We start from the raw sequence: 26,863 nt of genomic DNA on the forward strand, positions 1-26,863 counted from the left end.
TCATAAAAGAAATTCAAGATTTTATTTTATGAGAGCAAACAGCCAAATCTCCCAGGGACAGAATCGAACACATGAATGCCATCAGGAAGGCAGTAAGAGCCCTGGCTACCCGAGGAGACACACACTGTAACACGATGTGTGTAACCTATGTATCTGTGCACAATCGTGTTCTTGTAAAGATGCGGAAATGCTGGATTTCCAAATAGTCATTTCTTACCTGGATAAAAGCTGAAGCAAGACTTTGTCATTCAGCAAAGATAACTCCATCAGAGCTAAGCTGATCTAGTCTTAGTATATACAGCCTTCTGGTAAGCTAATCTGATTTAAGGATAAAGCTTAGGAAAACAATGCTAGTGATCAGTGAGCTAAGGGATCCCAGCACTGTCACTCATTCATTTTAGACACAGAATTAGGACAGGAGAAAGGCCTAACAACTGCAGGGTACCCGACAAGTCAGAAACAATGAAGAAAAAATCTAAAATAAACGCATGGAAAAAGATATAAAATTTTGCAATCTTTAGGGAACGTTTCTCAATATTTACAAAATAGCTTCTGACTTCACTACAAATACCTCATAGGCAACAGAAAAAGATTCTATGAGTCACCCAATCTTTAAAATCAGTGCAGGAGAGAGGGGTAGATCGCTTACCGGGTTTGTGATGGTGATGATCTCTCCTTCACTGACTGTCAGTTCGTTATTTCCAGGTTCAGCAGCAAAATCATACATAACCCGAGCCTATGGGAGTGGAGAGGAAAGAGGAAGTGACAGATGTAAACTGAACCGTAAAACACCCAAACCACACGTACTGTCAACTTTGTAAGCATGCTGCCATGAGCACGGCGTGCTGGCATGAGCACGGTGGGGGCTGTGGCTGTTCTGGAAGACAGGAAGAGGGACGACCAAAACACCTGAGCCGCTCGGCTGTGGGGACCCTCAGCACCAGTGGGACGACGGCGCCGCTCCGCATGGAAGGCTTCTGCTGCCACCTCCACGCCCCCACCATGTTCACAGATCAGCACAAAATGTCAACTCCAAACATTCCCATTTCATTGAGAAAAACAGCATGCCCCTCCATTCAGGAGGGAAACAGCAGAGACGTTCACTCTGGGCAGCCCTGTTCTGGGCATCTGCATAGGTATCCATGTGTGTACACACGCACACACGCATGTTAGAGTCACATGTGTTTAGAAGAATTCGTTGTCATGTAAGTCTCACAATTCCTTATCTAGAGCCAGCCACATGGATGAATTTTGCCAATGCAGCATCCCCAGCCATTTTAACTCAGAAAGTTAAGATTTGGGAACCAAGACCCATGTCTGCTGCTTCACTATCACTTGGCTTCCACTGTGCTGTGTGTGTCACTCAGCTTACCTAAACAGCTCTGGGTCTCAACCTCTCCCTCAAATGAGATCTTACTTTCACATAAAACAGACGAAAGGAGGTTGCCTGGAGCTGTCCTTCCAGCCGAGGAGTAGTCCAGCCACCCAGGCTGCCTGGAACACTGCATGCACCCATTGCTACAGAGGGTCATGGCCATGGCTTGGGCATCAGCATGGGGGTCCCCACAGGCGCATGCATTCAGGCTTGGTCTGCAGGACAGTGTTGCTGGGTGATGGAGGGACCATCAGGAGGTGGGGCCTGGGGGGAGTACGTGGAGCACTGAGGCTGGCTCTGAGGCAGCTGAAATCAAAGCCAGGGTCTGGGCTGCCCCTCCTCCCTCTCCAGCTCGCCATGCGATCCTTCTCTGCACACGTTCCAACGTCATCTCACCAGAGGTGAGCCAGCGGGACCTGCCCGGCCTTAGACTGCAGAAATGGGAGCCCAATAAGCCTCTTTCCTTATAAAGTTAGGCTTATTCGGGTACTTTGTTAAAGTGACAAAAAATGAAAACAGTCACTGTGGTAAAATATATAATATTGTATATAAACCTTTATATTAAATTGTAGCTTTAATCCATTTGAAATTCTAAGTGATTTTTTTCATTTCCAAAAAATCCACCTTATAAATGGGGGCCAGCTGTGCCTAAGAAACAGGGTATGTTTTAAAAGTCATTGTTTTGGGGCCAGTGCTGTGGTGCAGCGGGTTAAAGCCCTGGCCTGCAGCGCTAGCATCCCATATGGGTGCCAGCTCTCTGCTACGGCCTGGAAAAGAAGATGGCCCAAGTCTTTGGGCCCCTGCACCCGCATGGGAGACAGAGAGGAAGCTCCTGGCTCCTGGCTTTGGGCTGGCACAGCTCCGCCATTGCAGCCAAGTGGGGAGTGAATCAGTGGATGGAAGACCTCTCTCTCTCTCTCTCTCTCTCTCTCTCTGCCTCTGCCTCTCTGTAACTCTGCCTTTCAAATAAATAAATAAATCTTCTTTTAAAAAAAGTTATTGCTTCCTAATAGGCAATTTCTAGTCTACCTACAGGACTGGTCAAACATCAATGGAACTGCACTCCCTAAACAAACTGTCACCAAACGCGCACCACACAGCAGCCACTTACAAGGCCCTCTTCCTCCATATTTGCTTAATGATGCCAAGTCCTTCTGCCAAGGGTTAAGGAATCACATCTAGTGGTAAATGACAGGGAAAACAACAAATATACTGAGATGGACTGACGGAAAAACACACGAGGCAGGTACTGTGAAACGCCTGCCACACAACACAGACGGTGGTGTGTGGTGGTCAACCGACATTCTTTCCATTTTTCCACATGCTTGAAACGTTTTCCCAGTAAAATGTTGGAAACAAGGGGTGGAGCCAGACCCGTCAGGCGGGTGTGTGTCCCCTGAGAGGCGGGAAGAGACCTGAAGTGCGGCTGAAGGAGCAAACACCAGCAGCACGGACATGTTCTCCTGGGGCCTTCTCACAGGACAAGGAAACCAGTGGCAAAGCAGACAGGACTCGGCCCGTCCTGCCGGTCATGAAGTCATTTTTAAAGCACACGTGTCAATCCGTCAGGCAAGAAGCGCTGACAGATGAAGGCCCAGGGACTTCCCAGGGAGAGCAGCCAGCTGTGCCCCACCCCCAGGGATCTGCTGTTTTGTTATTGTTCCTTACGAATCTTGCTTTTTTTTTTAAATCCAGATAAATCCAATTAGTTCCCCCACACACAGAAAACCTAAGCTCCTTGCTTACTAAGCTTACCGCTTGGTGAAGCAAGCAAAAAATAAAGAAAAGCAAACCCCTGTGCACATTTAAATGTTACTGAACACAGACTTGCTGCTATGGTTTGAATGCTTATATCCCCTCCAAAAGTCATGCTGAAACCTGACCCCCAGAGCAACAGCAATAAGCCTCCAGGGAGGTGCTGAGGTCATGAGGACAAATGCTGACTTAGAAAGGGTCCTGGGAGTGGGTGTGCACTTTCTCCCGCCCCTTCACCATGCAGGACTTGGCATTCAGGGCACCAGACAGGAAGGAGAGAGACCAGGCCCTGGCCTGCTGGAGTCTGGGTCTTGAATTCCCTGCCTCCAGGTTTGTGAGAGAGTAAATTCCCAATTTCTCGTAAACCACCAGTCAGCTATTCCACTACAGCAGCACAAAGTGGACTGAGTCCGAGAAAAGTGTTTACAAACACCGTAGGTTCACGTAAAACACTGTACTGGGACCTTCCAAAGAACTACAGATGCTTCTCAGAAATCAGAACAATTTGAGGTGACAAAAGGATTTAGTAAGCACACCTCCAAATGGGTACACGTTCCAATTAAAACAAACAAACAAAACCTGAGCACCGAACTCAGCGAAAGGAAGCTGGGGTGAGGCTGGAAGCCCTGGCACTGAGCCTCAGGCGCTCTCCCACACCTGCTTCTCTCTGCCTATCCGGCTGCCCTGTCTCCTGTCTTCCCTAATCACTCCCCACGCCTCCCTCCTGCCCATCACTGTCAGTATCCACACAGATAAAGATGCTGCCCTAAACCCCAACTGCCAATGACTCTTTTTTCACAAAGCCTTTGAAAGAAAAGGCCCATTTTTCTAATACTGATTTCTTCAATGTTAGCTGTACTTTTTAAGAAACCGTTCCTGGGGCTGGCGCCGTGGCTCACTTGGCTGATCCTCCGCCAGTGGCACCGGCATCCCATATGGGTGCCGGGTTCTAGTCCCGGTTGCTCCTCTTCCAGTCCAGCTCTCTGCTGTGGCCTGGGAAAGCAGTGGAGGATGGCCCAAGTGCTTCGGCCCCTGCACCTGCATGGGAAACCAGGAAGAAGCACCTGGCTCCTGGCTTCGGATCAGCGCAGTGCTGGCCGTAGCAGCCATTTGGGGGGTGAACCAACGGAAGGAAGACCTTTCTGTCTCTCTCTCTGTCTATAACTCTACCTGTCAAAAAAAAAAAAAAAAACAAAAACAAAAACAGATAATTCTACTATATATCCAGTACATACTGTGAACTACAATTAACATCTTCAAAAACTGCTATAGATAAGGTAAATAGCTAGTGGAAATCAATCTCACTTAGCTGTTCAATCAACCACTAATCTAGCTGCTAGTAAAATCAGTATTAGTGGACTCAAGTTCTCAAATTAAGTGCTCGGACTCGGAACACTGAGCAGCCATGCATCTGTCTGCAGGGTGCAGAACCCCTCATCCCTGACCCACATCTTCTTTCTGGAGAAGAGACGGGAGTGTGCAGGCACACATTCTCTTACACATCTGTTATTTTGTCTGCCACCCATCCCTTCCTCAAGGAAACTGCTCCTGCCTGGCTGCAGTGAGCACACACACAGGTTAATGCAAACTAACAACCTCAAAGAATTTATCAAGGAAACATCTGAAACAAAGCAAAGCACTGGCTCTATAAGAATCCATACACAAATCAAGCCCATCTGGATCTTTGGTTCCATATAAATCACAATCAAGTCTTAGAAAAAGCAGTAAATCAGGCCGGCGCCGTGGCTCAATAGGCTAATCCTCCACCTTGCGGCGCCGGCACACCGGGTTCTAGTCCCGGTCGGGGCGCCGGATTCTGTCCCGGTTGCCCCTCTTCCAGGCCAGCTCTCTGCTATGGCCAGGGAGTGCAGTGGAGGATGGCCCAGGTGCTTGGGCCCTGCACCCCATGGGAGACCAGGAAAAAGCACCTGGCTCCTGGCTCCTGCCATCGGATCAGCGCGGTGCGCCGGCTGCAGCGGCGGCCATTGGAGGGTGAACCAACGGCAAAAGGAAGACCTTTCTCTCTCTGTCTCTCTCTCACTGTCCACTCTGCCTGTCAAAAATTAAAAAAAAAAAAAAAAAAAAAAAAAAAGAAAAAGCAGTAAATCTTTAGTGATGTTGCTCTCTTAAAATTAAAAAAAAAATGTCAAAAAGACAATAATCTTTTAAAAAATGCAGGAAACAGGCCAGCGCCACAGCTCACTAGGCTAATCCTCCGCCTTGTGGCGCCGGCACACCGGGTTCTAGTCCTGGTCGGGGTGCCGGATTCTGTCCCGGTTGCCCCTGTTCCATGCCAGCTCTCTGCTGTGGCCCGAGAGTGCAGTGGATGATGGCCCAGGTGCTTGGGCCCTGCACCCCATGGGAGACCAGGAGAAGCACCTGGCTCCTGGCTTCGGATCAGCGCGGTGCGCCGGCTGCAGCGCGCCGGCTGCGGCGGCCACTGGAGGGTGAACCAACGGCAAAAGGAAGACCTTTCTCTGTCTCTCTCACTGTCCACTCTGCCTGTCAAAAAAAAAAAAAAAAAAAAAAAAAAGGCAGGAAACAAAGATCCCTTATTAACACCCTTGATAACTAAACTTTTGTCATGTACATGATTACTTCAGTATACCTAGTCTTTCTCTTCAAATGGCATGCTGCTTAACTGAGCACTTCAAATGACTTTTAAAATCTCACTATTTAACGTTTTCTCCAATGTTGTCTTTACCGGTCAAGATCATCAGAAGAAATCTAGGTTAAGGTTCCATGCTTTTCAGTTTGCATCAATCTGTGATGTCAGAGCCTATGCTAAACTCTAGCCTTGTTATTGCTGTGAATTTTCATCTTTAGATTCAACCAACTGCTCCAACCCAAGACTTTTTTGAATTTTGGGGTCGGTATTATGGCACAGCAGATAAAGCTGCTGCCTGTGATGCAGGCATCCCATAAGGGTACTGGTTTGTGTCCTAGCTGCTCTGCTTCCAATCCAGTTCCTTGCTAACGTGCCTGGGAAAGCAATAGAAGATGGCCCAAGTGCTTGGGCTCCGGCCAACCACGTGAGAGACCTGGGTGAGCTCCAGGTTCCGGGTTTCCTCCTGTCCCAGCCCCAGCAGTTGCGGGCATCAGGGGCGTGAACCAGCAGATGGCAGATCTGTCTCTGTAGCTCTAACTTGCAAATAAATACATTTTTAAAGAGTTGTCTAAATTTTGAAATCATCATCCAATTATCCCTTAGCATTTCCTGCTGAGATTCAACGTCATTATATATTACATAAAAATACTAGCCTTAACATAAAATATTAAGTTATAAAGGAAGAATATTTGCAATTTATCTCGCAAAGGGTTAATCATTCTTAAAAAAGAGCTTCTAGGCCAGCGCTGTGGCATAGTGGGTTAACGCCCTGGCCTGAAGCACCAGCATCCCATCTGGGCGTCAGTTTGAGACCCGGCTGCTCCACTTCCCATCCATCTCTCTGCTACGGCCTGGGAAAGCAGCAGAAGATGGCCCAAGTCTTTGGGCCCCCGTACCCACGTGGGAGACCCAGAAGAAGCTCATGGCTTCAGATTGGCGCAGCTCCGGCCACTGCGGCTAATAGGGGAGTGAACCATTGGATGGAAGACTCCCCCCCCTTTCCTTCTCTCTCTGTCTCTCCTCCTTCTGTGTAACTCTGACTTTAGAATAAATAAATAAATCTTTTTTTTTTTTTTTTAAAGAGCTTCTAGAACTCAAGAAAAAGACCAGGAACTTAACAGAAAAATGGGCAGAAAGACAAACAATTCATAGAGAAATATAAATGGAAAGGCCTACATTGTGGTGCAGCAGGTTAAAGCACCCATTTGCGCACCAGTTTGAGTCCCAGTTGTTTCACTTCCAATCCAGCTTCCTGCTAATGCACCTAGAAAATCAGCAGAAGATGGCTCAAGTGCTTGGGCCCCTACCACCTATGTGGGAGACCTGGAAGGAGTCTGGCCTGGCCCAGGTCCAGCACCAGCTGTTGCAGTCATCCGGGGAGTGTACCAGCAGATGGAAAATACCTCTGTCTCTCCTCTCTCTCTGTAACTTAGCTAACTCCCAAATAAATAAATAAATCGTAAAATGAAAAACAAGGGCAGTAATGTAGAGAACTGAAATGTGCTTACTCTTCAAAAAAGAAAAATACTAATGACTGCTAACCACATGAAAAAAAATGCTCAATTTTATATACAAAGACAAATTAATCTGGTAGATGCTGCCAGACTTCCTCTATTAGTAACTACAGCATCTAAACACACATCAGTAATACATGGGGAATAACAATTCTCCACGGCTTCACAAACAACACAAATCATCCAACTTTTTGGATTTCTGCCAAACTGGCAAGTGAAGAATGCTACTTCATTACAGCTGTGACGACACCATCACCATTTGACCCAGGAATCCATTCTCTACATACACTGTGCGCAAGTGCACATGGTCATTTACTGCATCTCCGTGTGCAGTATCAAGACAGACAACCAAGTGTCTACTGACAGGGAGGGCTACGATGCGTGGTAAAAGAAAGAGCAATCGCTACAGCCAACAAGGAACGAATGCACAGTCAAGTGAGAAGAGCAAGCTGCGGAGCAGGCCACCCAGCACCTTCTCTCTCCACAGGCAGAAGAATATTTGTGCTTGTCAGTACTTCCATAAAGAAGCGTAGATAAATATTACAGAAATTAATTTTAGATTGCTACCTAGAGATGGGAAAGGGCGATAAGAGGATAAGAACAGGACACTGAGACGTCTCAATACTTTTCTTTTCATATCACTTTCACCATAACCATACACATGAATCACCTGTTCAAGAATTCCAAATTAAAATGGGAGGGAGACACCATTTACAGTAATAGCAAAAGATAAAATATCTAGGAATAAACCTAACAAATGTACAAGATCTGGAGAAAACTTTAAAGTGTTCCTGAAAGAAACAGAAAATTGGAAAAAATCAGAAGTATGGTAGCCTGTTTACAGAAACGGCCACCACAACCCCCCCCCCCCCCATCCCTATGTGACCACTCACGGGCACCGGGACTCTGCCAATCCTCCTACTGGGAGTCAGGACTCAGGGACAGTGCTGTGGTGTGGGGCTAAGCCACTGCCTGCAACCCTGGCAAGACAAATGGGCACCAATCGTGTCCCCGATGCTCCACTTCCAAACCAGCTCCCTGCGAATGTGCCTGAGAAAACAGCAGAAGATGGCCCAAGCACTTGGGCTTCTGTCATCCACGTGGGAGATCCAGATGAAGCTCCAGGCTCCTGGCTTTGGCCTGGCCCATACCTGGCCATTGCAGCCATCTGGGGAGTGAACCAGTAGATGGAAGATTGATCAATCTCTATCTGTAACTCTGCCTTTCAAATAAATAAGCAAAACTTAAAAAAAATAATCTGGACTTCACACACTTGCTTTGGTCAACAGAACGAGAGCAAATGTGGTAAAAACAAAGGCATCATAAGAGCCTGCACCCTGGGATGTGTTCTCTCTTGCTACCAGCATCGCCTCTGCTGCCACCGCACCAGCCATGGTTACCTCTGCAGGGGACGGAGAGCAAACAAAGAGGCCCTGATCATCCTTGCTATACAAGGTGAGGCTCCAACGTGGGTGTGAGGCCGCCCAAGACCATCCTGCTATGCTGGGCTTTCCAGACCACAAGAACCACCTAGAACCAACCCACACAAGTCAAAGAAGTGCCTGTTTTAAATTATTTAAAAAAATTTTTTTTAAATGTATATTTATTTGAAAGGCAGAGATAGAGAGAGAGAAGGAGAGAGAGAGCACTCGGGCCATCTGCTGCTGCTTTCCTGGTACATCAGCAGAGAGCTGGATCAGAAGTGGAACAGCCACAACTCGAACCAGTGCTTACACAGGATGCCAGTGTTGGCTTGACCCACCGTACCATGATGCTGGCCTCAACTACTGTTTTTGTAACTATCTGGAAAAAAATAAAATTGGGTTCCTACCCTTTACATCAAAATTAATTATAAGATGGATCAAAGATTTACATTTCTAAAATTGGCTTATTCCAAGTATCAGGGTAGAAAAACAAGAACAAAACCCACCAGACACACATGATGGGCCTTGACTATCTTTTCTGACCACATTATCAGACACTAGTGGAGCCCACATGGCCGTGTCTTCATTGTCTAATGGGGACAGGCAGCATCGTAACAGACATGACTGCAATGGACCCCACCCCAAGCTCTGAAATCCACAGTTCCTAACAGCAAAGGTGGTGAGTCTCTATCACAGAATACCAGGGAACCAACTCATTTTTAAAACTGGTAAATAAGGGTGAGGAAAACCCAGCATGTATCCTGCCTCCGCCTTAAAGCAAGCACTAGGTAATCACGCAGCAGACACGAAGTTTCTCTTCATTAAAATATCCCAGCTGGTTAATGAAGGAGTAACAGAGTTACAACATCAACTTTTTTAATGCCAAACGATTTCACACATTTCAGCGGGTGCATCCAAAAGCCAGACTGGTGGGATGCAATGCCAGTTACAAAATACACTGGGGGGAGAAGAAGGCGTTGAATCTCACTGACTCTCCAGGGCCCAGTACCAGCTTACAGGAGCAGTAAACCACATAAGGAAGCCGCAGTAAGGAAATACAGATACAAAGCCCGTTTTCTCTAACAAACAAATCTCAGACACAAACAGGTGGGGAGAGGGGAGTAGGGGAACCTACAAACTAAGACACAGAAGACCCATCATGGTTGCAGCGTGTAGACTTTATTTGGATTCCAAGGCCAAAACTCTGCAGAAAAGATTATGAAAGTTGAAGGATTGTGTATATTTAAAAATTGTTCCATTTTTAGGTATCAAAACGATATTGTAGTTTTTTTTTTTTTTTTTGACAGGCAGGAGTGGACAGTGAGAGAGAGAGACAGAGAGAAAGGTCTTCCTTTTTGCCATTGGTTCACCCTCCAATGGCCGCCGCGGCCAGCGCGCTGCAACCAGCGCACCACGCTGATCCGATGGCAGGAGCCAGGTGCTTATCCTGGTCCCCCATGGGGTTGTAGTTATATTTTTAAAAGACTCCCCATCTTTACAGATACACACCAAAGTAAATGAAGTGATAAAACAGTTGGCATTTCTTCAAAAACCAAGCAGGAGCAGGAGATACAGATGGGGTCTCCACGCAACAGACAGCTATGAGCTGGTGGCTGCCGAGGTGGGTGTTGGGACATACGCCTTCATCAGACTGTTCCACTTCTTGTTTTTAAAAAATCTGTTAATTTATTTGCAAGGTAAAGTTACAGAGGAGAAAGAGGGAGAATTAGGGAGACAGATCGTCCATTGCTGGTTCATTCCCCAAATGGCTGCAACGGCCAAGCTGGCCAGGCTAAGGCAGGAGCCTGGAAATCTATCTTGCACCAGGCGGGTGCAAGGACTTGGGCCACCTTCAGCTGCTTTCCCAGGTACCTTAGCAGTGAGCTGGATCAGAAGTAGAGCAGCTGGGACTTGAACCAGCACTCACATAGGACACTGGCATTGCAGGCAGCAGCTTAACCTGCTGTGCCACAACACCAGCCCCCAGACTGTTCCACTCTGAACTTGTCTGACATTATCCACAGTGAAAAGAGCTTTAAGGAAACAGTTTTTAAAAAATGCCGAAGGAAATCTTTGGTGAATTTTTAAGAAATACTGTGTAAAATCAATACTGTGTAAAGGCAGGTAAAGCCCCAGCTTGCAGTGGCGGCATCCCACGTGAGTCCCCGCTGCTCTTCTTCCGATCCAGCTCTCTGCTATGGCCTGGGAAAGCAGAAGATGGGCGCCTGCACCTGCATGGAGGACCTGGAAGAAGCTCCAGGCTCCTGGCTTCAGACTGGCCCAGCCCTGACTGTTGTGGCCATCTGGAGAGTGAACCAGCAGACAGAAGACCTCTCTTTCTGTCTCTCCCTCTCTCTGTCTGTAACTCTACCTCTCAAATAAACATTTTTTTAAAAATCTTTTTAAATGGCAAACAGGAAGAAATGCTGGCAATTCATAATAGAGACTGAAAGAGGGTTTGCCTGCTGTCTAACTAAGGAGACCTACAAGTCAGTAAGAAAAAAAAATGGCTCTTAAAAACGTAAAACCTTGGGGTCAGTATTGTGGCACAGAGGGCTACAGCACTGCTTGGGATGCCTGCAGCCCATTATCAGAGGGCCTGGAGAGAACCCCAACAACTCTGCTTCCCATCCAGCTCCCTGCTAGCGCATCTGGGAAGCAGCAGGGGACAGCCCAGGTACTTTAGCCCCAGCAGCCGCGTGGGAGATCTGACTGGAGTCCCTGGCTCCTGGCTTTGGTCTGGCCAGACCCAGCTGTTAGGCATCTGGGAAGTTAACCAGCAGATGGAGATCTCCATCTCGATCCCTCTCTTCCTCTCTCCCTCCCTCTGTGACTCAGCCTTTCACATAAATAAGTAAATAAATTTTAAAAAATATGTAAAACTTCACTCATCAAAAATCCAAAATGACTGTTCACCCACTGGGCTGGCCAAAAGCTGCCAATACAGCACCCATTGGTGAGGGTGCAAGGCTCAGGGGCACAGGGATTCTTACAGGGTGCTGACAGAGTGAGAGGCAACTTGATAATGCCTGTCAGAATCATGAGCTCACTACTCTCTTAAAAAGAAACTCCAATTCAAGGCATTTGCCCTGTAGAAAGACACATTTGCAAAGTGTCAAACAAATAAGGCTACCCACGCAGCTAACAGCAAGGACCAAAGGAGCTACAAGGGAATGGCTAGTCGTATCTTTTGTACTTTTTCAGTGTTATTTTTTTTAACACGCACCTACTGTCCAGTTCAAAATAATTGAAAAGTGTAAGTAAATATTTTGCACCTCTCCATAGGATGCTCAGAATCACACTAACACCAAATCTACAGGAAAATGCTTCCCTGACTTTAAGAGAGCACATCTTCTTTAGTCCGACTGGGGCATGATTAGAAGACCAGAAGAGCGTGTATCAAAGGCTACGTAATGATTAAACCACTCCCTGGAGCTCCCGTTAGGAGTACGGTTAGGTTTACAACACATCTACAGCAACAAAGCAATATAACGAAGCCAAGAAAAAGCTAACGTCCCCGTCTTCTGACAGAGCGTAAGTGCTAAGATTTGGAAGAACCCTTGGAAACGCCATGCACGGGACACGCGGCTGTGCGGGCGCACGGCCAGGAGAGCAGTGCAGACACTCCCCAACGCTTCCTTGCTCAGCCTCAGCACTCCGCCTCTCACATACCGGCCTTCCTCTTCTCACAGCGGCAGGCTCTTTCTCCACTAGGCCAGCTCCACAGCAAAGAAAGCACAGGAAAATACACTTAGCCATGGCTAAGAACAGAACCTTCTGCCTAGTCACAAACTCAAACAGCTTTTTTTTTTATCTGATCATAAAACTACATGTTTGGGGGTTCAGCATTGTGGTACAGGGGTTGAAGCTACCTCCTGAGACGGTGGGAATCCCATACGGGCACCTGTTCAAGTCCCAGCTGCCTCACTTCTGATCATCCAGCTCCCTGCTAATGGCCTGGGAAAAGCAGTGGAAAATGGCCCAAATACCTGGGTCTCTGCCACCCACACAGGAGACCTGGATGATGCTCTTGGCTTCAACCTGGTCCAGTGCTAGCCACTGTGGCCATCTGGGGAGTGAACCAGCAGATGGGAGATTTTCTCCTCTCCCCACCCCCAACTCTGACATTCAAAATAAATAAATTTAAAATTAAAAAAATTTAAAAATAAACTGCATGTTCATTGTTAGGGGAAAAATGGTGAAAAGTTTAAAAGCAAACAGGACCCAGGGGCCAGCACTGTGGCTTAGTGGGTAAAGCCTCTGCCTGTGGCACCCTCAGAGGATGGGCCAAGTGCTTAGGCCCCTTATACCCACATGGAGACCTGGAAGAAGCTCCTGGCTCCTGGCTGCGGTGCGGCTCAGTTCTGGCTATTGTGGCCATTTGGGAAGTGAACCAGCAGATAGAAGGTCTCTCTCCTGTCTCTCCCTCTTCTCTTTCTATGTAACTCTTTCAAATAAATAAATATTAAAAAATAAATAAGCAAACAGTAGCCAAATTCCAAACCCTAGGGACAGTGGTAGGAGGTCACTCCCAGTAAGTGCCAGGGCCTGTTTCCTACCCCCCCCCCCCCACCAGCACTGCGTACTGACAACGCCATTCATTTGCCTCTAAAAAGGGGCAAGACAAGATGTACTTATTGGCAACCTAGAGACCAAGAGCTGGCTGTGGAGCCAGGTACACAGATGGGTTCAAATCCCACCTCCACTGTTTCAGTGACCTTGAAAACCTGGCCTAATTCCTTACCCTCTCAGTCTCAAATTCCTCAAGAATAAGATAAGGGTAACAGCGTGTGCCTTGTGATGTGAGGGAGAAATGAAGTCATACAAAGAGAGCAGAGAGCAGAGAGCAGGGACCAGCACAAAGGCCAGTAAAGGCTTGCAATCCTGACCTTTGATTTCCTGGAAGACGCAATGTGCATTCTGCAAGCCACTGGCGACTTCCTCCTTCCCACCCACCAAAGTTTCCAGAACTAGCCTCGCATTCGAGGGAAAGGGGAGCATGGGCTAATGATTCTCACAAAAGGTGGTTCTAGAACCTGGTGCTTCACCACACCCCCACCCTGTGCCGCAGCAAGGGCATGAGAACCCCCTGAGTGGCTCCCCCAACTCCACAGCAGGGTTATCCAGACTCACCCAAGTATCCTTGGCACTGTAGCCAGCAAAGCTCACCAACTCTGACCACCCAGTTGGCATAAGGTTGGGCTGGCTTGGAGGCTCCACAGTGCACTGGGAGGGCCCAGAGGACAAACTTCCAACTCACCAAAGCCAAGGGTAGGAGCTGGGGGAAGTACTGGGTCCCGAGTGGCACTGTGATTGCAGACCCTCTTTTTTTTTTTTTTTTTTTTTTTTATTAGAAAGGCAGAGTTAGACAGTGAGAGAGACAGACAGACAGAAAGGTCTTCCTTCCATTGGTTCACTTCCCAAATGGCCGCTATGGCTGGTGCACTGAGCTGATCCAAAGCCAGGAGCCAGGTGCTTTCTCCTGGTCTCCCATGCGGGTGCAGGAGCCCAAGCACTTGGGCCATCCTCCACTGCCCTCCCGGGCCACAGCAGAGAGCTGGACTGGAAGAAGAGCAATCAGGACTAGAACCCAGCGCCCATATGGGATGCCGGCGTCACAGGCGGAGGATTAGCCAAGTGAGCCCCATGGCAGGCACTCTTTAAAGGGGAAAATTAGCATTCTACATATACTCTTGCATGAAATGATTCAGGTTTATCTGTATTTCATCAACTGTTCTGACAAGAAGCAAAATAATCTGTGTGTGTGTGTGTCTTTTTAAGACACTGGTGTAAAGGATTTATCATCCTGTTACTCATGTTCAAGAGATGCAATGAACTTGCTAGGAAAACAACAGCAGCAGACAGGATACAAGCAAAACAATCACCACCACAAAACTCGTGACGGTTCAAAACAAGAGGGGAGAAATCATAACTGTCCCATTTCTTTTTAGTTGTTTTTTAGAAAAAACGATGAACGGTCAAATTTATTTTTATTTGAAAGGCAGAGACAGACAGAGATCTTCCATCTACTGCTTCACTCCCCAAATGCCAGCACCAATCAGGGCCAGGCCAGGCCAAAACCAGGAGCCTGGACCTCCATGTGGGTCTCCCATGGGGAGGCAAGGAACAAAGCACTTGGGCCCTCCTCTGCTGGCTTCCAGGGTGCGCTTTAGCAGGAAGCAGGAAAGGGAAGTAGCCAGGACGCAAACCCACCCACTCCCACATAGGATGTTACAAAGAGAGAGGGAGAGACAGAGATATCTTCATCTGTGGGTTCACTCTCCAGATGGCCACAATGGTCAGGGCTGGGCCAAGCCAGGAACCAGGAGCCTCGCCCGGTCTCCCAGCGGGTAACAGAGGCACAGACACTTGGGCCATCCATCCTCTGCTGCTTTTCCCAGTCCATCAGCAGGGAGCTAGAATGGAAGTAGAGCAGCCAGGACACGAACTGGTGCCTTTAGGGGATGCTGGCATGGTGGGTGGCAGCTTTACCCACTATGCCATGAGGCCAGCCCCCTCCACACAATTTTTATGCTGTATCTACCATTTTATTAAATACTCTAATTATTCTACTGGGAACAAAACCACATTATCTCATCAAAATTAAGAAAAGCCATCCTTCAAAGGAATCTATGAATCTTCTCTGTAGGCCCTGTGCTTTAAGCCCTTCTAATGGTCTGAAATCTCCCTGTGCCCATATTTCTCAAACACAGAGCCCGGGAGAGCTCACTTGTGTGTTGGAGAGAGGTAGAGAGAGAGCCGTCTGCATTGCTGTCTGCAGAACTTATGGGTAAACTGTGAAACACTGAATGTCCATAAAAAAGGCAAGAAAGAAACTTGTTACCTAGAACTTCAGGATCATTTTCCTGGTATAACCAGAAGCAGCTGAGAACCTTCTAGAGGATAAAAAATGCCAAAATGTGGAACTAGAGACTACAGTACAAATGAAAACACAGAAGAGAAAAACCAGTACATTAAATGAATGAGTGATACTTCAAAATCCTGTAACTGTATTAACTAAAATTACCAAAGCCAAATAGCAGAGAGCCACCAACAGAGGAACTGGTGTTCGACTTGCCCTCTTGCCATGCACAGAGGGAAAACTGAACAAAATATGTGAAACAGCTGACCCAGACCCTGGGCAACAGCGCAGCAGGGAGCATGACCTCTGGGAGAAGGGAAACAGACGAGCTTATATGCCTCCAGCTTTCTGCCCCGAGCCATTTTATGGGATTTTTAAAAGTTGATTTTACCTGTTTTATTTGCAGTTTTAAAAAAATTTTTTTTGTTTACTTGAAAGGCAGAGCAACACCTACCTGTTGGCTCACTCCCCAAATGCCTGCAACAACCAGGGCTGAGCCAGATTGAAGCCAGGTGCCCTGAACACCACCCAGGTCTCTCATGTAGATGGCAGGGACCCAAGCACCTGAGCCATCCCTTGCTGCCTGTTGGGTGCACATCAGCAGGAAGCTGGTTTGGAAATGGAGGAGGCACCTGAACTCAGGCACTCCAATCTGGGATGCCGGTACCCCTAGCAGTGACTTAACCACTGACAAACGCCGGCCACTGGCATTTTACATTCTGACCCACATACTAGAGAGGAAAGCAAGCAGTGACATCTTCTAAAGCAGGAGTGGGGACCACCTGGCTGGAGAAACCACTTGGTCTGACCCTGCCAAGGCAATCGCAGGCAGGACTTGAAATGCAATAAATCTGTAGCAGGCTAATTTTTAGGTTGATAATTTTGTATGGCCTGCAAATGATATTAAAAATATTCAAATGGCTCATGGCAGAAAACAAGGTTCCTCACTCTTGTTTTAAAGGAGACAACAAAATCTAGACAATTACCAACATACCAACACAATGTCTAGTAACCAATAAAAAGTTAATAGACAAACCAAGAAATACAAAAATATGGCCAGAATAAAAACATCAGTCAGTAGAAACAGATCAGGAAATGGCAGTGTTAATGAGAGTGGAAGACCTTGGAGTAGCTGTTATGGGGGCCGGGTTGTGGCACAATGGGTTAAGCCACTGCCTGCGACATGGACATGCCAGTTGGGAGTCCCAGCTGTTTGTTTCTAATCCAACTCCCTGCCAATGCACCTGGGAAAGCACTAAAAGAGGGCCCAAGTGCCTGGGCCCCAGCACCATGTGGGAGACCCAGAGGGAGTTCCTGGTTGCTGCCCTTGGTCTGGCCCTGCCCTAGCCACTGTGGTCATTTGGGGAGTGAACCAGAAGATGGAAGATGTCTCTACCTCTGCCTTTCAAATAAATAAAATATAACTTTTTTTAAAAAAAGAAGTTATTATGAATATGTTCATATGACCATAATAAAGAAAAATGGATATCATATATAAAAAACAGCCAAATGAAATGACTAGAGTTGTAAAATACAACCCATAAAATGAAAAAATTCACTGGATGTGCTTAACATGATTAGACTTCAGGAAGAAAAGATCAGTGAACCTGAAGAAATAGCATTAGAAACTTTTAGCAGAAAGAAACAGAGTGAGAAAATGAACAGTCTTAGTGACTGCTGACACAGTAAGAAGGCTGAGGAGGAGGAGCAGAAAATTAAAATATTTGAAGAAATAATGGAAAAAATTTTCCAATTTGATGAAAACTGGTTAAGTCTCAAGTGACAACTTAACCACAAGGTCAATTGCCTGCTCCAAATCTTGACTATCTCCTATGTTTGGGTTTTTTCCTTTATTGTGAGCATATGTCTTACTTTAAAAGAAATGTATTCACTTAGAAGACAGTAATGCCAAACTAACTAAACTGAGCTCCAGCTCTTCAGCAAAGCTTAGTGTTTGTTCAGTGAGAATCACTGAGTAATTGTAATCCCAAGTCTCAGCCACTGAGAAACAATTATTGCTTAGTAACAGGCTGCTTATATGTTATTTTTTTTTTTGACAGGCAGAGTGGACAGTGAGAGAGAGAGACAGAGAGAAAGGTCTTCCTTATTTTTATACATTATAAAGGGAAATTATTTAATGTTTAATAATATCATGCCTTCATGGTTATAGATAAAACAATGAGACCGAGTAACAGAATTTAATAAGAATGTTTACAACCACTACTGTATCATGTGACTCTGAAGGCACACTTACAGCCTTTCTTGGCCCAAATGTTGAATGACTACAGACCTCTTAAGGTAGTACAGTCCAGTCTAACGTAGTTTAGTAAACAAACTAGAGGTCACAGAAGCTCGGGTAATATGCAACAGAATCAAAAAAGACTGAATTCTGAGAATCACGACCTAATAGAAAGCAGTTTTTGATACTTGGTAATTTAGACATTTCATTATTTCAAACTGATTTCCATTCCAATTAGTTCAAATGATTATGGTTTTAGTGTATTTGTAAAATTCAGACAAATTAATGGTTGGTGAGGATGTAAAACAGGACAGTCAGTATGGAAAACTATTTGGCAGTTCCTCAAAGTTAAACATAGGGAGAGTCACTTGACCTAGCAGTTAAGAAGTCCACTGGAACACCTCCATCCCGTATCAGAGTGCAGGTAACAGACTCAGCTCCCTGATAACACACACCGGCAGCAGCTATGGCTTGAGTAACTGGATTCCTGTGACCCATACGGAGACCTGGACTGAGTTCCTCACTCTCTATTTCAGCCTTGCCCAACTCAGCTGTTGCAGGCATGTCAGGAGTGAACCAGTGGATGGAATGTCTGTCTCTGAAACTATAGAGGGGAGCTCATTCTAATTAACTGATTTGATTAAATATAGAATTACCACATGGTCCAGCAATTCCACTCCTACCTATGCACCCAAAAGAATTGAAAGCAGAGACTAACAGATACTTTGGATGCCAATTCTCATGGCCGTATTCAAAAGTGAAAAACAAACTTCCCTTAACAGATGAACAAAATGAAGAAATTAACAATAGAATGTTATTCAGCCATAAAAGGGGATGAAATTCTGATACATGCTACAACATGGAAAAACTCTGAAATATGCTAAATAAGCCAGACACAAAAGAACACACATTATATAATTCCATTTAAATAAGGTACTTACAACAGAAAAATTCATAGATAGGAAGCTGAATAGGGTAACTAGGGAACAGGGAGGAAGAGAAAGGGGGAATTATTTATTTATTTTTTATCTGAAAGGCAGAGCAACAGGAAGAAAGAGAGAAATGTCAATTTTTTATCTGCTGGTTCATTCTCAAAATGTCCCCAACACCCAGCTGAGCCAGGCCAAAGTCAGGAGCCTGGAACGCAGTCCAGGTCTCCCACATGCGTGGCAGGGCCCCAAATACTTGAGCCATTACCTCCTGCCTCCCAAGATGCACATTAGCAAGGTGCTGGATCAGAAGAGGAGCTGGAACTCAAGTACTGGCACTACGATATGGTACGTGGCCGTGCCAGGCAATGGCTTAACACATGTTGCCACAATGCCCACCTCACAACACAGGATTTCTATTTGGGATGATGAAAAAGTTGTCGAAGGAGGTAGTGGGGATGGTTACACATTATGAATGTACCTAGTATCACCAAACTGTATCCTCAAAATGCTTAAAATGGTAAATTTTATCTTATGAATGCTTTACCACTTTATTTAAAAGACCACACAAATAAGCAGAAATGTGCAATCATGAGATAAAAGTAAATGGTATCCTGATTACACTTTTCTTCCTTCTGTGGAATGAGTCCCTCTGTAGCTGACACCTGGTACACCCAGGCACCTTCACAGCTGGGGTAGAAAAGTCAAAGGAAGTAAGATAGATCGTATCTTAACAGAGTCGCCTGCCAGAGAGCCCGAGGAAAAGCAGAACACCTCAGTGCAGTCAGCAAGCAGTGGAAGGCACGTGTAACAAGCCTACTACGGAAAAGCCGCATCACGTTCTTGCCGTAGGGCATTCTTGGGGGATACATGCAAGCACACCTTGACTCCAACTTCAAAAACCAAAGCAAGGAAGGGGAGGCCACGACCATCTGCTTGTGGCCCTCTGCAGTCGTAGTACCTCCCCTCCCCTCCCCTTCCCCCTCCCCTCCCCTCCCCTCCTCCCCCCTCCCCTCTCCTCTTGTTAGCATGTCAATCACTTGTCTATCACATCTTCAGAAAGCAAGAATCTCTCCTCAACCCACATAGTCCTCTGGCCAAAGCCTTTTCTTAATCAAGAAATTTCAAGAACAGCTGTCACGTGCCCTGTGTCCACTCCACCTATCACCCCTCTTCTACCCACAGCAGGCAATCTTTGCCCACATGCACCAGCGGTAGCTTGGCCAATAGTGCCAGCAGCCTCCTTACTGCCAGGCCCACGGCCTTGCTGGACCCCCCAGCTGCATGGGGCACCGCGCCTGCCTCCTCCGTCCGGAACACTCTCTCCCTGGGTTTCCCCCGCGTGCCCTCTGCCACCCACTTCCCCAGGCTTCCTTCTGGAGACAGGCCATGCTGTAAATGCCACGTTCCCCAGGCTTTCTCTCCTCCACTGCTCTGCACTTTCCTGGGGACATCCACTCTGACAGCTTCACAAGCCACCTTTATGCTGATGAATCTCAATTCTATTTGGCAACGCAAGTCTCCAGACTACATGTAACTTCCGCTAAGTCTCTATCTGCACACTCCAAAGGCACATGCAGCACACCCAGACCCAGAACTGCACCAGCATTGCCAACTAACACCCGTTCCCTCGAGAGTTCCCCGGCATTGTAGCTGGACCGTCACCTGTCCACTGGCCCTAAAATGAAAACTCAAAGCTAGTCTCGACTCCTTCCTCACTCTCTTCACATCAAGGCAGACCTGAGAAATCTACTTCCTAAATTTTTGTAAAATCTGCTCCCTTCTCTCTATCTCAAGTGTGAGTTCCACAGTGCAAGCTCCCATCCACTTCAAAAGCTTCCTCCAGCCTCCACACGTGTGCCTTGCCTCTCTTCAATCCATCTTCTTCCCTTTAGCTAGAACGATCTTTCTACCATGCAAATCAATTAAAACCCTTGATTAAAACCCCTCAGTGCTTCCCACAGCTCCTAAAACGAAATCCAAGAGTGAGCCTGCATGCAACGGGTACCCAACACCTATTTGTTCACTAAATAAACTAAGTCCAAACATTAATAAATGCGGCTTCTAAGTAGGTTGACAACATATCCTAATCTTTCTAGGCCACTGCTGACTTGGTATAATTAATGTTGCCCTCTTTTATTCTACAAGGTATTCCAGTTTGAAAAACAAAATACTATTTGATCACCTGACCCTCAACAGCTCCATGGCTTTACTGATTCAGACTCACTGAGCTATTTTCAATTCTATGAGTGTGTCACACCTTTCTGCCCCGATCTCGGACCCTAACTTTCTTCTTTCTCCCCCTTACTAATCTTACATATCTTTCATCCCCAGTTTGGACTTTCCAGTGCTTTGTGAGAAGCGCTCTATGATCTCCAAAATCTGCGCTGTTCTGTCCTTCCCAAGGACCACCTGGGACACTGCCTTCCGTCAGTATGGACACACCTGGGTCACTGCCCCGCCTTCTCGTCAGTGTGGACACACCTGCACTCCCTGAACTGGAAGTTCTTTATCTTCTTTGGTCAGCACAGTACCTGACGTTTCAGTCACACACATTTTATTAAATGAAGTATTAGTCCGTTTATCACACAGCAGTACCTACCACCTAACATAGATCATTCTACTCATCCATTCATTGCCATTTCCAAATAAATTTAATCCTATCAGTTCACTTTTCAAGGTACACAAAGCACTATTTTCTTGATAAAAAAACTGCATTCAGTCTATTTTTATTGCCGATTTAAAAACCTGAAAGCTAATACTATAAAAAGTATTATGAAATGTTTAAATTTACAAACTAAGATTTTGCAATACAGCAATGCTTATTCTATGCATTTTAAAATTTTATTTGAAAAGCTAGATTGGAAGCAGAGCTGCTGGGACTTAAATTGGAACTTGAATATGGGATGCCAGCATCCCAAGCAGCAGTTTAACTTCCTGCTACAATGCCTGCCCCTCCACGCACTTTTAACATGTACTTGCTTATCTGAGAGGCAGGGACACTGGTGGGTGCAGAGGCAGGGGTGTGGGTGGACAGGCTGCCATCGGCTGGTTCACTGCTCCAATCAGCCACAATGGAGGGGCTGGGCCAGGCTCGCTGGGGGCTGGCACTCAGTCTAGCTCTCCCACGTGAGTGGCAGGACCCAACTAGCTGAGCCATCACCGCAGCTCCCATGGTCTGCACTGGCAGAAAGCTGGAATCGGGAGCACAGCTGTAACTGAAACCCAGGCACCCCAATACGGTAGGTACACAAGCAGGTGTTGCAGCCTCATACCAACTGGCAGCTGAACCTCCATGCCAAACACCCACCCCAATTCACACATTTGTTAATTACAGTTTTTCTCCATCTCTACCAGGGTTTGTGAGGACAATTTCTCCCACTACCGCCCCCTGCCTTTTCCTGTTGAAAGCCATCAGAGCCTGGACTCCTGCTTCAAGGAGAGCTATGCCTGACAGCTCAGACCAGAGGTTCTTTTTTTTTTTTATTTTTATTTTTGACAGGCAGAGTGGACAGTGAGAGAGAGAGACAGAGAGAAAGGTCTTCCTTTTGCCGTTGGTTCACCCTCCAATGGCCGCCGCGGCCGGAGCGCTGCGGCTGGCACACCACGCTGATCCGATGGCAGGAGCCAGGATCCAGGTGCTTTTCCTGGTCTCCCATGGGGTGCAGGGCCCAAGCACTTGGGCCATCCTCCACTGCACTCCCTGGCCACAGCAGAGAGCTGGCCTGGAAGAGGGGCAACCGGGACAGAATCCGGCGCCCCGACCGGGACTAGAACCTGGTGTGCCAGCGCCGCTAGGCGGAGGATTAGCCTAGTGAGCCGCGGCGCCGGCCAGACCAGAGGTTCTTAAGGCTAATATAACCAGCAGGTAAAGCCGCCACCTGCAGTGCCGGCATCCCATATGGGCACTGGATCAAGTCCCGGCTGCTCCACTTACAATCCAACTCTCTGCTATGGCCTGGGAAAGCAGTGGAAGATGGCCCAAGCCCTTGGTCTCCTGCACCCATGTGGGAGGCCCAGAAGAAGCTCTTGGTTCCTGGCTCCGGAGCGGCGAGCTCCGGCCATTGGGGCCAATCGGTGAGTGAACCAGTGGATGGAAGACCTCTATCCCTCTCTCTGCCTCTCCTTCTGTGTGTAACTCCGACTTTCAAATAAATAAGTCTTTAAAAAAAATGCATTCTTCATTTTTAAGTACAACAATTATGGTTAGGTGGTTTTTAAGTGTCTTTATTTTTAGAGATACACACTGAAGCACTTATGAAGTAATGTTTAAATTTGCTTTGAAATAAGGGAACGGAAAAACGGCGGAGGACTTGGTGTAAACGAAACTGGCCAGAAGCTGGTAACTGCCGAGGCTGTTGATGGGTGCATGGGGGTTCACTGTACTGTTCTTTGTCCATGTTTGAAATTTTTAAAATTAGTTAAAAATTGAAACATGCCAAACTGTTTAAGTAATATCTTAAAAACTCAAAGAAATGGAATTTTTAAGCACAAGTTATATGAAATTCCAGTAATATGTATTTTTCCTACCAAAAAGATTGCTTAATGGAGCTAGGAAAGGCTAAGACTCCCTGACCTCCACCCTAAAGCAGGACGATGGGATTTGCTCTAAGCTCCTGGGAACACTCTGACCAAGTCCCTGTGTTCCAGCCACTTCCTCACACTGCGGTCTCACCAGCCAACAGCAAGCAGAAACCCTAATCAGGAAAGGAATGTGGCAGGTCTAACCGACTGTGAATGTTCTCCTACCTGCCTGAAACAGCCCACCTACCGTCCAGGGGACACCAGTCAAGCTACCACGAGGACGCAGCCCAGCCAAGTGTTCCAGCTCAAAGGAGCCAATGGTCAATGTATTTACTGAGTGTATCCGCAGACATGCTCTGGAAACTTTATCGGCTAGATTATCAAATTCAGCGTCAGAGTTTTTTTCCTTGAAACTTTTTTTCTAACCAATCTGACTCTCAGATAAGCATACAGAAGGATAATCAATCTATCTTGAAGCTCTTGCGCTGACTGAAGTGGAGCCCAGGATTTTCGTGGTTTGACTAATTAGATACAATCAATTAAGTTTTAAGAAGGGATAAAACAAGATCTAATTCCAGTATCAAAGTGGACAGCACGTTAACTCCCTATGGTTAGCGTTGGCCAGTCAAGGCAAGTTTACAGAAAGGTCTGATGGAGGGCTGGCGCCGTGGCTCAATAGGCTAATCCTCCACCTTGCGGCGCCGGCACACCGGGTTCTAGTCCTGGTTGGGGCGCCGGATTCTGTCCCGGTTGCCCCTCTTCCAGGCCAGCTCTCTGCTATGGCCAGGGAGTGCAGTGGAGGATGGCCCAGGTGCTTGGGCCCTGCACCCCGTGGGAGACCAGGAAAAGCACCTGGTTCCTGGCTCCTGCCATCGGATCAGCGCGGTGCGCCGGCTGCAGCGGCGGCCATTGGAGGGTGAACCAACGGCAAAAGGAAGATCTTTCTCTCTCTGTCTCTCTCTCTCACTGTCCACTCTGCCTGTCAAAAAAAAAAAAAAAAAAAAGGTCTGATGGAAGGAAGGAAAGTGGGGGTGGAGGGTGGGGGAGTGTGGGGGGGAGGGGTTCGTGCTGCCAAACTGAGGCCAAAGCCCCTGTCATCTTCCAAGTGACCTGGCCCTGGAAGATGCTCCTCCTCTTCCCTTCGCTCACTCACTGCCTGCCACTCTGCAGTGCTCAAGGGCACGACCCCCTGCTTTCCCAGGCCATCCCAGAGAGGTGGAGCAGTGGGACTCGAACCAACAGATGGAGACCTCTCTCTGTCTCTCCCTCTGACTTTCAAAAAAAAAAAAGGACACTGGCCCAAGGACGACGCTCTTTCCTTAGAGATCCCAATGACACGCGCCTTCCCTTCCCTCCCAGTGAGGCTCCCCCGACCACGGCCCTCCGCACCTCTCCTCCACAGCCCGTCTTTCTGCTTTTGGTCTTGCTCACTAGCCATCTCCTCCACAGGAATGAGCCCTCCATCACAGCAGGGAGTTCTGTTTGAAGGCAGGGATTTTTAAGTTTATTTTCTGGGGCAGCAGTTTGGGACAGTGGTCAAGCTACCCCTTGGGACATCTGCATCCCATATATCACAGCACCTGGTTCGAATGCTCGCTATTCTGCCTCCAATCCTACTTCCTGCTAATGCAACCCTGCATGCAGCAGGTGATGGCTCAGCACTTGAGTCCCTGACACACATGTGTGAGATCTGGGTTGTGTTCTGGGCTCCTGGCTTCCACCTGGCCCAGGCCTGGCTTTTGCAGGAATTTAGATAGTGAATCAGTGGACAGAAGATAGGGGTCAAGGTCTTTCCACCTTTCAAATAAAAATGAAAATAAAATTTTTTAAAAAGAGTATGTCAAATACAAAAATTTATTTTCCTCAACACGTCAATGGTTTCTGAGCCAGAGCGGCTGCTTGACAAAATCACACAATGAACATAACTCAGTGATCCAATACTGTGGGGACCCAGTAGGATCTGCTGTGAACTTGGTGTGGAGATCTGCTGAATATATGTATGGTGCCATCTCACAGATGTCCCAGCAATGCACTGTGGGGTGCAGGCATCCGAGGCAGTGTCTTGATCACTGCCCCAAATGCCCATCCCAATACCAATGTGTTTTTTTCTAAAATAGTTTATTCATCTGTATTTATTTGAAAGGCAAGGCGACAGAGAGAGGGAGCGAGACACTACCTTGTCATTCACTGGTTCACTCCCTAAAGGCCTACAATAGTCAGGACTGACCCAACTCAAGGCCAGGAGCCGTAACTCCATCGATGTCTCCCACATGGGCAGCAGGGACCTAAGTCCTTGAGTCATCACCTGCTGCCTCCCAGGGTGTGATTCGGCAGGAATGCCAGACTGCGAGCAGAGGCAGGACTCGAACCTCAGCACCCCTAAGTGGGATGTGGGGTCCCAAGTGGCGCCTTAAGCTGCTGCACCACACCTATTCCCAACGTGCTTTCAATATTACTCACACTTCTGTCTTCCAGGTTGCTCACAGCCTGCTATGTTTAGATGTGTAAAAGGTAATTTACCAGAACAAACAAGGCATACTTTATGGCAAAAGAATCAAATACAAATAGCCAGACACTCAGATTTGGGAAATTGGATTAAAGTTTCAGGTAAATAAGGAAAAGGAGGTAGAAAAGTTCATCACTTCAACAAGAATACCTTGAAATTAGAAAAACTTGGTTGTTCCCCAAATACAGTTAAGGTTTACCCTAGATCTTGGGGTCTAACAGAATCTAGTTATATAGAACACCACACCTAACCATTAATAGCCATTTCTTGCTATAAAGTCAGACACTTTGATAAGACCTTTGTGTAAAATTTTACTTAACTCCTGAGATAACTGATATAATTTTTAAAAGATTTATTTTATTTATTTAAAAGGCAGCAATGACAGGGGAGAGGGAGAGACAGAGGAATAGAAAGATGGTAGCAATGGCCAGGGCTGGGTCACTCTGGGTCTCCCATGTGGTTGGCAGAGGCATAAGCACTTAGGACATATTCCCAGGAGCATTAGTAGGGCGCTGGATCACAAACAGAGAAGCTGGGACTTGAACCAGTGTCTGATATGGGATGCCATGTAGCAGGCAGCAGCTTAACCCACTGTGCCACAACACGGGCCCCAACTTTATTTATTTTTTTAGCTTTTACATTTTTATTTATTTAAAAGATAGAGGGAGATCTTCAATCTACTGGTTCATTCCCCAAATACCCACAACAGCTGGGGCTGGGCCAGGCCAAAACCAGAAGCCCAGAACCCAAGCTAGATCTCCCACGCAGGTGGCAGGAACTCAACTACTTGAATCACCACCTGCTCCCTCCCAGGATGCACAGTAACAAGAAGCTGGAATGAGAAGTGGAGCTGGCACATGAACCCAGGCACACCAAAATGGGATGCAGCAACCCAAACTGCCTCCTAACCACCGTACCCAATGGCTGTCCCGAGACAAAACTTTCGAAAAACTTTTCCATTTTTTCTCAGTTTCACCAAGAACAGATGTTATTTTTTCCCCTTTCGTCTTTTTCTATTTTTCTCCTCGAGAGGGCTATGACAAGGCAGAACACAACAAAGTTGCTCTGGTTTCCCAAAGCCACGAGTATAAAGAGATCTCTCGACCCAGGCAGGAACCGTCTGTGAG

The 26,863-nt window shown here is 46.9% G+C and overlaps 1 protein-coding gene across 2 annotated transcripts in view; it reads right to left on the reverse strand.

Annotated features, from left to right (window-relative positions):
• Positions 1 to 26,863, reverse strand: part of SNX9 (sorting nexin 9) — a 104,762-nt gene that overhangs the window by 62,532 nt on the left and 15,367 nt on the right. For both annotated transcript variants that reach the window (XM_070073337.1, XM_051854205.2), the window contains exon 2: positions 650 to 736. In XM_070073337.1, the coding sequence (XP_069929438.1) occupies positions 650 to 727 (78 nt within the window). In that variant the 5' untranslated portion in view covers positions 728 to 736. The remainder of the gene's footprint in view (positions 1 to 649; positions 737 to 26,863) is intronic.

This window comes from Oryctolagus cuniculus, chromosome 5 (genome assembly GCF_964237555.1).
Source record: "Oryctolagus cuniculus chromosome 5, mOryCun1.1, whole genome shotgun sequence".
NCBI classification, from domain to species: domain Eukaryota; kingdom Metazoa; phylum Chordata; class Mammalia; order Lagomorpha; family Leporidae; genus Oryctolagus; species Oryctolagus cuniculus.